Source organism: Hibiscus syriacus, unplaced genomic scaffold, assembly GCF_006381635.1.
Source record: "Hibiscus syriacus cultivar Baekdansim isolate YM2019G1 unplaced genomic scaffold, ASM638163v2 tig00110500_pilon, whole genome shotgun sequence".
Classification (NCBI taxonomy): Eukaryota; Viridiplantae; Streptophyta; class Magnoliopsida; order Malvales; family Malvaceae; genus Hibiscus; species Hibiscus syriacus.
In genome coordinates, this window is record NW_024062762.1 from 60,208 (window position 1) to 74,171 (window position 13,964).

The following is a 13,964-nucleotide window of genomic DNA, read 5'->3' on the forward strand; positions in this document are numbered from 1 at the left end:
TTTTAGGAGTGAATAAATTTATAAAATTTTAAATTAAATGAAAATAATATTTTAGTAAAATATATAAAAAATTAAAATTTAATATAATTTTAAATTTCTAAGAGAGCGATTGTTACCCTTCCATCTATCCTTGGTATTGTGATAAGTTTTTATTAGTTAAGATTATAATTGATATGGTAAGGAGGTTTTATTGATTGTATTATATATAAGTTAAGATGATTATAAAATAATATTTGTTCTAAATATTTTTAGTCATCTGACAATGAATGTTCAATCACTCTGTTATAGTTGTTAGTACTCAAACACATGACCTCTAGAAAAAGCAACAATTTCTTTAAAAATTATTGGATTATGTATTTGGTAATAAACATGTCATCTAATTAACAAAATTACTTATTGATTTCATAATTAAATTATTGTTTTCATTATTGTTATTATTTCAATTATTATTACTAATATTTTAAAAATAATATAATTCTAATATTGAAACTACTACTATAATAATAATAATAATAATTTAAATACGTATCACTATTATTATAAAATTTTATTATTAAAATTATTATTGTCTTATTGTTAAACATATTATTATTATTATTATTATTATTATTATTATTAAAATTGTTCTGATTATTATAAAAAAATACTATTGGTTTACAACTAATGTCAACCAAGGAATTTAAATTTTGAAGGACCAAAATGGGGAAAGATAACAAAGTTTAGTGACTAAAACATGTTTTACCCCATTGGAGCAGCCTCGTCTATGATTGATTGGATGAACACAGCTGCAGAAGTGAGTGGGAGTGTGACAAATGGCGGTTTTTGGTTCACTTACGTTCATGGTATTCGTGCACGCAAATTATACCCATAAAAAGAAGAAAGGATGAAATATCTACAATCCCCACTGAATAATCTGAGGTCTCGTTTTCGTAAATATGTTTATCCATATAATATTGCTCCAATTATCAAACTGTGGCGTACAGTTTCCTTCACTTTCCATTTGTTGAAGAAGAGAGAAAGTTTCAGCAATGGCGGCCATGAACCTGATTGTTTCAACCAGGCTTCATTATTCCTGTTTGAACCCCGGTAATGGGTTTTCAATTTCTAAACCCAAGGGCTACAAATTGGGTCCTCGAGCTGCTTTGGTAGAAGCAGGATCAAGAGCCGATGGCACCCCAGTGGCACTACAAGTATTAAGAGGGGACCGCGTGGCGGAACTGCAGGCGGAGGCCAAAGCCATGGCGCGCGCCGCCAATGCCTCCGTTTACAGCCCCGAACTTCTTGCCGACACATATGGGTCACGACCTATCCAGGTTAGGCCGAAACAAAAATGAAAAAAATAGTTTCGAATTTGGTTCGGATAAGTTGCCGATATAGAAATTAAAAAATGGTCCAAAATTTTAAATTTTTTTTTAAAAGTGAATGGGTATTCAATTTTTTTTTATCTTTTCTATTTTCTTGAACTAAATTTAATGTTTATATGGGATTTAGTACCCTGGTTTAGATAATAATTAAATATATTTGGTACTATTAATAAAATTCCTTTAAATATTTTAAATTATCATATATTTCAGATATTTTTTTATATTTTATTGATAATTTTTTTGGGTACTTCCAGTGTTTTAAGATTGTATCTTAAAATTTTTGAAATTCGTTCTTGACCCATCGAGTGATGGTTAAAAAAGTTGTTATTATCCCTTTAGGTTTTGAGCTATGCTTTTTTAGAGTTGTATGTGTTGTCGATTATTAAAAAAAAAGTTATAAACACATTATTTTGTATTCGTTTCAGAATATTCAAAGAAAAAAATTCGATCATTCGCATAAATTATTGCGTTTGTCCTGATTTATGTATATCCATGTGGATTTTGACAATGATAAAATAATTTTGAATGAAGGGAATATAATTTTGTTTCGTGGTTCGTTAATGGCTTTGAAATTGGTATGATTAATCAGGCAATGAAACGGACATTGGAAATATTGGTAGCCTTAGGCTCTTTCGGTACGAAGCTGTTGTTGGATCAAAGGAATGGCACACTGGATCGAAACAAGAGAATCCGAGCCATTGAATTGAGAAGCATTTTCACCCGATTAGGCCCTACATTCGTAAAACTGGGTCAGGGTTTATCCACCAGACCCGACCTCTGCCCACCCGAGTATCTCGAGGAGCTGTCCGAGCTTCAGGTAACTTAAGTCGGTCGGTTATCGGTTAGTGATACATATATAATTGAATCGAGTCGAATCAAAATCGAGCAAGCATCCTCCAACTAGTTCCTCGGGTCGAGTTTTGTAACTCTTATATGTTCCCAGGATGCACTGCCTACGTTTCCCGATGCCGATGCATTCTCATGCATCGAAAGGGAGCTGGGGATGCCGATCGAATCCATTTTCTCTTCGATATCTGCTTCTCCTATTGCCGCTGCCAGTTTAGGCCAAGTCTACAAAGCTCAACTCAAGTATTCTGGCCAAACTGTTGCTGTTAAAGTGCAACGACCTGGTATTGAAGAAGCCATTGGCCTCGATTTTTACCTTATAAGAGGCCTCGGATTTCTCATCAATAAGTACGTCGATATCATCACGAGCGATGTTGTTGCCCTTATCGATGAATTCGCCCGTAGAGTTTACCAAGAGCTCAACTATGTCCAGGTTAGTTTCTTAACTATATCTATGTACTATTATTGTGCTATGAGACGTTAATATTAGCAGGTTGCTTGCAGGAGGGACAAAATGCAAAGAAATTCAAGACGTTATATGCTGACAAAGAGGATATCCTTGTTCCAGATATCTACTGGAATTACACGAGCTGCAAAGTTTTAACGATGGAATGGGTTACCGGGGTGAAACTAAACCACCAAGCCGCCATTGAAAGACAAGGTTTAAAGGTTATAGATTTAGTAACCACGGGCATCCAATGCAGCCTCAGACAACTCCTAGAACACGGCTATTTTCATGCTGATCCTCATCCCGGTAATCTCTTGGCGACACCCGAAGGGAAGCTCGCGTTTTTGGATTTTGGAATGATGAGTGAAACACCGGAGGATGCGAGGTCAGCTATAATCGGGCACGTTGTTCATATGGTGAATCGGGATTACGAAGCAATGGCTCGTGATTACTATGCTCTGGATTTCTTGGCGATGGATGTCGATGTTTCTCCCATTGTGCCGGCTCTTAGGGACTTCTTTGACGATGCGCTGAATTACACTGTGAGCGAACTCAACTTCAAAACACTAGTTGATGGCCTGGGAAATGTTTTATACCAATACCCTTTTAATGGTGAGCTGATACTTCTTCGTTTGGTTCGCACGTTATTCGAATTCGGGTGTGACTTTAGGATATGGTATTTGTCTGGCAAGTTTAAGCTTTTCTGGATTCTTGAAGAGCCATATGCTCATACTCGTATATGAAATCATGTCGAATAAGTGTGTTAGATACATGTGCTTCAAGAAAAGCAAAGAGTTGGAGCAAGATTGCTTATGTTTATTGTTTATATGACACTTGTGAGCCCTATTCTCAAGTTTGGTTATCGTCCGTTATGTTGCTTCAACACTTCATTTTTCTTAATGTACTTTCGTCCGACACATATTCGGATACAAGTACGTCTTAGTTTCTCATGTAGTTTAATGTTTTGGTTATCAATGTTGCAGTGCCAGCCTATTATGCACTGATATTGAGGTCACTTACAGTGCTAGAAGGGCTAGCCCTTTATGCTGATCCTAATTTTAAGGTGTTGGCTGCCTCATATCCTTACTTTGCTAAAAGGCTTCTCACTGATCCAAATCCATATCTCAGAGATGCTCTGGTTGAGTTGCTTTTCAAGGATGGCAGGTTCAGGCATGTATTTCCTAACCTAACTCTTTGTACATATCCTCTGCATTTGAATTCATATTTGGATACGATAATACGAGTGTCTGGCATGAATATGTTCATGCATTTGGAAGGGTCTTAGGGCATTATAGTCCTATACTTGTGTCCAGCAATATATCGGACAATAAGTCGAGTTAAGACATTTGAGGAAACTGAGGAGTCGAACAACGTATCTTGAAATGCATGTGATCTGTTTGCAACAGGTGGAACAGACTAGAAGACCTTGTTATTGAGGGAAGAAAGGACCGGGATTTCTCAGCAAAAGCTGCATTGCAACCTGTTTTAAAGCTGTTACTGGCACCAGACGGCGAAGAGCTTCGGACTTTAACGATTAAAGAGGCTGTTCGTGTCACCGAGGCCGTTATTTTAGGCTCGATTGCTGATACATACAACTCTGCGCCATCTTTTGTTCAGACTCTGATGATCAATGGCAACGGCAATGGAGGGCTCGCGATGAACAGTTCTGATTTGGAAGCCATAATGGAGCTTCGGAACCAGGTTTTTAGAATCTGGAGTCTTCTAAGTTCCTCGGAAAATTTCGATCCAGCGCTCTTGCAGCCTATTTTACAGGTTAGTGAACCTTATTTGTGGTACAGTTCGTTTCTTCTAACTTTCAATGGAGTTGGCTAATGAAAGGGGTTGTGGAACAGGTCCTTCAACAACAGGAGGGACGAAGTCTGGGGGGCCGTGTCGTCGGCGGGATCTCTCAGCGGCTTGCAGCTCGTTTACTGCAACAACTCCTTCGAACTCCGACTGTTCCTGGTTCAAGTTTATGAGCATTGGAGTTCCTGGTAAAGTTCATAAATGCATGTTTATGAACCCCAACTGTTCGTGTATAGTTTTATCAAATGAACAACAGAAGAAGCATTTACCAAACAATTAATTCTACACAAGGTTACGAATCACACAAATCTGATTTTAGAAACAAACAATATGTTTGGCAAACCGTTCAACTGCAAAGCCTGAAAAAAAATCTTGACTTTTCGATTTTCTTCAATACATATGCAAGTTCTCATATTATCTATTTTATGTTTTTAATAATTTTTTATAGTTTCTCTTTCTAATTAAAATTGAATTTACATTAAAAATGTGAACAATAAAATAGAACAATATTTTCGTTTCTTAATTTTATTTTCTAAATTGAAATAATCCAATTTGAATATTTAAGTTGAAGATTAGCACTAATTGAATTAAGAAATTAAGTTTAGTGTTTAATCAGACTAAAACTTAAATATTTAGTATAAAAGTAAATTAAAAAAATCAAGTTCAGTTGCCAAGAAAAAGTCAAGTTTATGTACTTGATTGCATTATACAACTCTAGGTACCAAATCGAATATTAAAACCAAATTCAGATACCCATATACATTATTTATTCACTTTTTAATGCACGTCCATTATTTATTATTTTAACTTCATTTTCATCGCATAAACAAACCGACATCTATCAACAATCTCTAAAGCCTATGGTTAAAATTCTCAATTTATAACGTCAAAATTTTGAAAACATTCCCCTTTCTATAATAATCATTTTAATGCAACGATGACACAAAGCCACGAAACAGCACGGGATAAAATCCAGGTGGTAAGTTTGTAGTGATGTATGTAGGCATAATGGTAGGATCTGTTAAGAGCTTTCCCTTGTAGATTACAGAAAATAAAGGGGGCAAAGAAGAAATACTTATGTAACATTTAAGTCCAATATATTCTCAAATTTGCATTCACCCACATAAGGCAATTGAAATAACTCAGAAGAACAAAACCGGGCCTTAAAAAAAGTTAAACGACCTTTTCTTTAGTCTCCGAAGCCAAAGCATCATCCTGTGATACAATGAATTGGTTTACTAGGATTTTCCACAATGGATTAGGCTTCCCGCACCTAAGAAAAGTCCGAATATAGCCGCGCTGCCCAATGTGGTTTGCCCGATGTATCGAATCTTGAGCAGTCCTGGTACCTGCACAACCCAAAAATACGAATCTCACAAAAATGCAAACCTAAACACATAATTGACACTGTTTCATCTCTAGAAATAAAAAGTAAAATATCAAACATTACCTTGTACCTAATAGCCTCGTAAGTCCCATATACAGCACCTGCACGAGCAAAATCACATTAATGCGCCTCATTAACAATCCTAAAATAAAAGATAAAAAACAAAGTAATGCACTTTTATAAGAGAGCAATAAATAATTGAGAATCGTGTAAAAAAGAATCTAGGAGATGAGTTCTTTCATTAAAGATAGAAAGTTGCTACATTTAAGAGATACCAGCAGAAGACTCTGTCCTCGCAATCAGCCTCTGCAGAATCATCTAATCCCCTTCCTAATCATCCATCTTCATTCTTCTAATCTCTAGGGACATTTAGAGCACATCTATGTCATTCAGATTTGAGCGTGACTGGCAGGTACGAAGAGTGTGTCCGACAAGGGTAAGCTGAAAAATTTTCAAGTTTCTTTTATGAATTTGGAGGATCAAATCTCCATTCATATCAATAGTCTGGATATGCGTCAAACATGGGTGTTGAAGACAGGTACTTCAAGAAAATCAAAGAGTAAAAGCAACATCGGATCAAATTGTTCTAGAATACTATCTTCTTTTACCAAATATACTACAAAAGTAGTACTATCATAGTATGCATGTTTCTTGTTAGTTGAAAATTATGTGTATGCATTGAACTCCGGCACAATGTCCCTAATGCTTAGAACTTTAACTTCCAACTAAAGGTCTAGGGTTTGAAAGCATTGAGAAGGGTAGTTCGAGATTTGCGGAAAGCAAGAGGACTGGCTCTATATCATTAGCTGCAAAAGAATTGCAATGTGTTTTACATATGCCGAAAGATAAGCAACAACGGCAATGTTTTACATTCGAAAACGATAAATTTACAATGTTTTTCTCTTAAATTGTTTCTTTTCAACTTAAGCGGACTATATTGTCCAAGTATACCGACTGAAACATACTATCAAACAAGATAATTGCTTGATAGTCTAAAAGCATATTCAACCAGACAGTTCACAATAAGCACAAACAAAAGTTCCATTAAATTCACTGAGACCATGAAACAAATCAAAGAATCAACAATGGGCCAAAAAATAACCTCAAAACAAGTACTTAGCAAACAAAAAAATCATTAGTTCAACCTTTTTATTTTTTGTGTTTGGTCCCCCATAAAAAAGTTAATAAAAGAAGCAATTTTGCCCATTTTAGTTTTGTACCAAATTAAGACCATAAATATCATCCCTTCACTTATTTATTTCCTCTTTTACTAGGAAATACACAAATAAATAGCCTGTGGAATAACTTAAAAAAATAAACCAAATGTCGGGCTTCTGATATTCTTTGCAAAAATCAACACTGTAAACTAAAATCGGTAAAGAAAGAAACGGTAAACCAATGGAAAAAGTGATACCAAAATACTTATTATATGTTCAGAAACCCTAAAGACTAGAATCCAGACATTTTGTTCCAGAATCCTAAGCCGATAATTGATATTTTTCTTTAGGCTTTCTGATTTCAAAACGATAATAATCGCTAAGGTTGTTGAAATTATAAAAAAAGAATTTATCGATTTCAATATCTTCAGTACCCAGCTAAAACAGAGCATTGTGGTTTAGGGTTTTGATGAGGAGTGGAAGAAAAAACTGGGGACTTACCAACGGCGCCGCCCACAGAGCCTCCAACGGCGACTCCGGCGGTGACACGAGCCAAGCAGCTGTCTCTTGCCATGTTCCGTTCACTATCTCGTCTTCTTCCCTTGTTTTTCGTTTGTTTTGATTCCCTAGTTTTTTGCGAGTTTGGTGAGTTAGAACTTGGGTTGTCGAATGCTTTTTCCTACGTTATCGTATAAAAATAAGGATAAACTACCATTTGGCTCAGTAAACTATTGAATTGGTTCTATTCTGACCACTGAACTATAGTTTTATTAAGTAATCCTTAAACTATTAAAATAGTTTCAATCATTTGTTCTATTGTCTCTCTCTTTTCTTTAACCTAATTTTTCTTTTAATATTCTTGTGTCATCTTCTTTTCTTCCTTTGTTTTCTGTTTAACTAGCGGTGGCACTAATCTTAATATTGATTGTCGATAGCCGATGGTTATTATTTTTCTTATTCTTTTTTATATTATGTTTTTGTTTTTTTCTTGAGTTTTTTCACTTTTAAATAAGAATCTTTCTCCTTATGACACGTTTTTCTCTACTCTTGTGACACATTCCTTATGATTTTCGGTATGTTTTTCACATACTTCTACGATCATGTTGGTACTTCCATAAAGATCTTTATGACATTTGTTTTCTGATTGGCTTGTTGGTTGTCACGTATTGTCATATCTTTTTTTATAAATGGTCGTTTGCCAATATAATCAGAATTGTGTAGCGAAGTAGTCTGTCAAATTATTTAGTTTGCTCACTACGTCTTTATCATATCATAAAACATCTCATTCGACATAGACGAGGAGTTTTATGAATGTTGCTAGATTGTTTTGATGTTTGGAAGGTTTCATTCTCTTCGTATCTTTGGGTTTAATATTTTAATTTTATGTATGAGTTTTTGGTGACTACTGTCTCATTTTTCTCTTTAGATGCGTTGTAGTTTTGATTACTCCAATTTTATTAATGAAATTCAGTTTTCATTGCTAAAAAAATAGTCATGATCTGATAATGAAATTATCGACATAGGCATAGCAGCTAAAAAACTAATATAATAATATATTTAATCTTTAATACATATACATTATGAATAGTGAATATAAGTACAATTTTTTACCTATTAAAATTATACAACATAATCTCGATATAATATTTTACTAAACTCGAATCAAATGTTAAGTTTAATTAAACGATTAAGTACACTCAAATATTTCATTAAAACTTAAGTTTGATTTTTCTTATTTTTAACTTATTTTCCTGGTTTTCCATCCAATAGCCTATGTATAATATTTTGTCAAATATAAATCAAATGTTGAGCTTATTTCAATCCCCTTCTAAGATCAATCCCCCTTGTTCCTATCTTATTTCCTCAACATTTCCTTCAATAAAACGATCATAAGGACTGCATAAAGCAATAATTTAGTTAAAGTTTAATGGGCTTAATTCATTCTTTTCCCTTTCCCTTTCCCTTCCCTTTCATCGAATTGCTTAAGCAAAAACTACATGTTCATTGCTCATCTTTTTTTCCTCCTCCATAGCCAGTGGTGAGAGAAAGCTTTAAGATGAAGCGAGAACCAAAAAAAAAAATGTATAATTTAAGAGAAGTTACAAAATTAAGCTTTGATTTTGAATACTGAAGGTCAAGCCGGGAAATTGAAGAAGGTAAGTGTTTAGAATTGTGGAAAGTTTGGTGTAAATAAGATAATAAGCATTGGGATTTTTTCTCTTAGTCTAAAATGATTACAATGTAATATTTGTTCGAATTTTTTTTAATTATATAACATTAACGCTCAAACATTCATGTAGATGTCGTGCTTGAACCTGAGACCTCTAAAGATTGCAATAATCCCTTTAACTATTGATATCACTTGATGCGATCAGATTGTATTCTTATATATATGTGTGTGTGTTTGTCATGCTTTTGAAATGTGTAGTTCAATAAATAATTTTGAGGTTTGTCTGTTTTGAGTGATAAATATGTGTATATAAGTATTCAAATTATCATTGGAAAGTTTGGGTTATGTGTACCTAATCTATGAATATAATATTTGAAGCTACGGATGATTCAATAATAATTTGGATTGTTATATTTGAATTTATTATGATATATGATAATGCTATAATATATCGAGTACTAAAATTTGCATAAATTAAACTATTTCAGTAGATAAATAAATGATCATTATTCGTAGAGGTTTTATGTCCGAGCACCAAATACTATCAAAGTATTTGAGCATTTATTGTCAAATGGTTAAGAGTCATTAAAACATATACTACCACTTGTAAGTAGGGACGGCAATGAGTCGGATTTTTGGTCGACCCGACCCGAAAATCATATATCCTTCATTCGACTCGACCGAACCCGACCCGAAAAGTATATCCTCCACCCGAATCTGACTCGGCCTGAATTTTTAGAATATAAATTCAACCTGGCACATTATAAAATAATGACTTAATTAGAAAATAATAAACTTTTTTAAAGAAATTACATTATTATCTCCGGGTAGGGTCGGTCAGAGGTTTTTTTCTTCCTTCATCCGACCTGACCCGACCTTACTCCTTAAAATATCTAATCCAACTCGACGCTAATCAAATTTAAAAAAAAAATCCGATCCTATCAGGTCGAAAATCATCCGTTTTGGTTTAAATTACCACGCACACAAGATTAATAAATTTTTTTTACTTTGACCATTGACTGTACTCGTAATGTGTTAGGCATAACTGACATATTATAGGGTCGTTATTTTAGGGTACGAGTTGCACTATAGTGCATAATTCTCTCTCTCTTCTCTTTTTTAAGGATGTGAGACTGGGGCATTTGACGCCATTTTAAGGTGTCAGGATGAAATTTTTTAACCAATAGATGCAGGGGGCGAACTCATGATTTGATTTATGGGAGTAAATTTATAAAAAAATTAAAATATACGGAAAAATTTTAAAATATATATTAATTTTAATAGAAAATTTCATGCAAAAAATAAATTTTTAATAAAAAAATATATATAAAAAATCTAAAATATATAGTAATTTTAAAATTTTAAAGGTGCGGCTGCTCCTATCCGCCCCTTGATCCATCCCTATTGAATGTGAGGATGATCCATCTGTCTATATAGTTACTAAACAATTCTAAGACCAGATCCATATCATTTTATATTTAATTATGTTAATATATGTTTATTATTATGTTTTTTATGAAATTGAAATTAAATATTAATATGGTTAGACTATGAATATGTTCATTTCCATACTCTTAAACAAATCTGTGCTTACAATACTATGAACTCTATTGAATTTATGTTAAAAGGATATCTTTGTATGTTAATTATACAGTAGTGGGATAATCATGTATGTCGCATTATAGGCTACGTAGCATTTATAATTTTGATTGTTTCATTGAACTTCTAGAAACCCACTGCGTAATTTTGTTTTTGTTGATTTTGTAAGTCGTAGATAAATTTTTATCAGATTGAGATCATATCATAGATAAATATCGTGGTGTATCGAATTTTAAACGTTGGTTTAGAAATTATCTTTTGTTAATTATACTTTTTTTAAAAGGGCGTCTTGTATGAATTTATATCGAAAAACATACAAAGATAACGATATTGATCGGACCTCGTTAAAAAACTTTCCTAAAATTAATTAGAGAAAAAAGAGTGTCCTGAACTACTGCTCGACAAAACCAGAGAAGAACGACCACTAAAGGCCATTACACTCGCACAGTAATCAAAAGCTTTGCCATCCCAACAAAGGGCAGTAACTAAATCACAACCCCCAAGTAAAATGAAAAGCCCACACTACTCGGAACTAATCTTGATGCAAAACCTGAATGAAGCTAGACAACAAAAACAAAGATTCATGGTAAAGCACCAATCAACCAATCACCATTTTGAAGTCCAAACAAAGCCACACCAATGCCACTGGCAAAGGCTGCCCAAAATAGCACATCAGACTGAACAACAATATTTACCATATTCCCTGGTATTGATGAAGCAGCACACTGAAAGCTGCATGTAGTTTGACCGACAGAATTCAACCTGCGCAGAGATAGAACAATATATATTCTAACCATGGAAACCACGAATGCACAAAGAAACCCAACCAAAGCAATCGAACATTGAAACCAGTAAAAGAAACTTTCGGTCACAACCCCACATCAAGACTAAGCACAAACACCCTCCCACACTATTTAACCTGAATGAAAGCCTGTAAACATCTGGAGATATCAGACAAGGATGGACAGATTCCCGGCCAATTATACTTGTTCCAAGACGCGATCATAGCCATGGCGGACTCAAAGATTTGATTAGAAAAAACGTTTTTCTTATTAAACAACACCTCATTTCTACTCCGCCATATTAACTACCAAATACCAAAAAAAGCTACGTTCCAAAACTTCTTACCTCCCTTAGCAACCGAGACACCATCCCACGAGAGAAGGAAAGACCTCGCATCGGAAGGACAGACAAAATGAAAATTCCAGTTCGCAAACCACCGCTGCCAAACTGCTCGGACCACTTCACAGTGACAAAAAAGATGATTCATCGATTCAAATTCTTTTTGGCATATCACGTAAACGCATGCATCAGCTCTTACCACTCCCCGCTTTGCTAATTCTACAAGCACCAGTAATTTTTGAGAGACAATCATCCATACAAACAGCTCGACTTTTGGGGGAGCAAGATTAACCCAAACTAAATTCTAAACTTCATCACAAATGGCCTCTCCAACATTGTCTAGCAAGCAGAAATATTTAGGTGAATACATACCATTGTCGACCCCGTCCATTTTAGTCGATCATGCCCAACGCAACTGTTCGCAACACTATTCAAAATAGATATGAAAACCAACCACAAGTCCCATTCCCAATCAAATAACATTCTTCTTACTTCAATTTTCCATACCCAACTTCTATTCAATCTTTCACCGAACTCAGCCATTTTTCCAGATTTTTTAACAGTCAGGTTAAAAATCCTCGGAAATGAGACTTTAAGCGAAGAAATGAGACCCAATAATCGTTCCAAAAATCAACCGACGTTCTATCCCCAAGCACAATTCTCAAGTCCTTTAACCTGAATTTTAGTATGTATAAGTTGCCCAAATTTTATTCTATGCTTATGAGTTTGTGTGTGTGAAATGCATAAATAAATGCAAAGATGTGTGTTATGATCATGGTAATAGTATCATTAAAGGGCGTATTGTGCATTCAAGAATAACTTGACGATTTGTTCCGTTAACCCGATCCCACAACTTGAACTAAAAAAGTAAATTGAGTATTTGGTCATCTAACTATCACTTTAGTTCTATTTTAGCAACTTAGCTATACAATTTCAAAATTATACTTAACCTTATGTTTTAGTTCCACTTTAGTCACCTGTAGTTAAAAATAAACAAAACTACTGATATGATAATTTTTTATTTTAATTTTCCATGATGATGTGATAGTACTTTATGGTAGCACATCAACATCATTGTTATTTTTTTAGCAAACATAATAATACACATATTCGAAGCTATAAGTGATTCGATATTAGTTTGGATTGTTATATTTGAAATTTTTTTAGGATATATGAACGTGTTTAGATTAAGAATATATTCTTTTACACTGTGAAACTAAATTGTGCTAATGCTGAGTTTTATTTGAATTTATGTTAAAAAGGATATTTTTTTACACTAAACAAAAAACCATATTGAATAGTTATGTATGTTGCATCATTTATAATTTTGATTGTTTCATTGAACTTCTTGAAGCTCACTCTGTAGATTTTGTTGATTTTACAGGCCATAGATAAATTTCGGTTAGATTGAGATCATATCATAGTCAGGCCACAAGTTTAACTCTTCATATGTAAATATTCATTTTTGACAACTCTTAGTATCAATGACATATATGTCGGGGTGTATCGATTTTTTAAACGTTTGCTTAGAAATTATATTTTGTTAATTGTACTTGATCAATCTAATACGTATAAGTTGCCAAATTCTAATATATTCTTATGAGTGTGTGTAATGCATAAATGGGTGTATAGTTATGTTATGGTCATGGTAATAGTATCATTAAAGGGTACATTGTGCATTCTAAAATAGCTTAGGGTTAAAAGTTGACAAAATCCATACTTCAAGGTGTAAGTTTACAATTAAGCAAGAAATAGAGAAACCTAGATAAGATAATAGTTATATTCTCTACAAGTTTGGAGATTAAAGTTAGAAACAAAGAAGGAAGCTAGAGTTTGACCGAAACACTACTCACACTCCCCTTCAAGTTGGGGAATAGGCATTGTAAAGACCCAGCTTGGATATAATTTCATCAAAAGTAATCCTCGGAAGAGCCTTAGTCAATACATAAGCTAGTTGATTTTGTGAAGAGATGTAGTTGAGTTTCATTGTTCCACCATTCACTTTCTATGCAATGAAGTGTCTCTCAATCTTCATATGTTTTGTTCTGTCATGATGTACGGATTC

At 33.9% G+C, this 13,964-nt stretch overlaps 2 protein-coding genes across 2 annotated transcripts; one reads left to right on the forward strand and one right to left on the reverse strand.

The window, feature by feature from the left end:
• The first annotated feature begins 922 nt into the window (after positions 1–922).
• Positions 923–4,740, forward strand: LOC120129495 (protein ACTIVITY OF BC1 COMPLEX KINASE 3, chloroplastic-like). The gene is made up of 7 exons (XM_039146972.1): positions 923–1,313; positions 1,954–2,181; positions 2,308–2,643; positions 2,715–3,270; positions 3,642–3,828; positions 4,065–4,431; positions 4,512–4,740. Exons 1-7 carry the CDS (start codon positions 1,029–1,031, stop codon positions 4,635–4,637), a joined length of 2,085 nt encoding a protein of 694 aa, XP_039002903.1. The 5' UTR covers positions 923–1,028; the 3' UTR covers positions 4,638–4,740.
• A 929-nt stretch (positions 4,741–5,669) lies between these two features.
• On the reverse strand, positions 5,670–7,647 carry LOC120129422 (reactive oxygen species modulator 1-like). The gene is made up of 3 exons (XM_039146927.1): positions 7,510–7,647; positions 5,915–5,952; positions 5,670–5,813 (listed from the first exon to the last, which is right to left on the reverse strand). The coding sequence occupies exons 1-3, from the start codon at positions 7,580–7,582 to the stop codon at positions 5,703–5,705; spliced, it is 222 nt and encodes a 73-aa protein (XP_039002858.1). The 5' UTR covers positions 7,583–7,647; the 3' UTR covers positions 5,670–5,702.
• Positions 7,648–13,964: the final 6,317 nt, after the last annotated feature.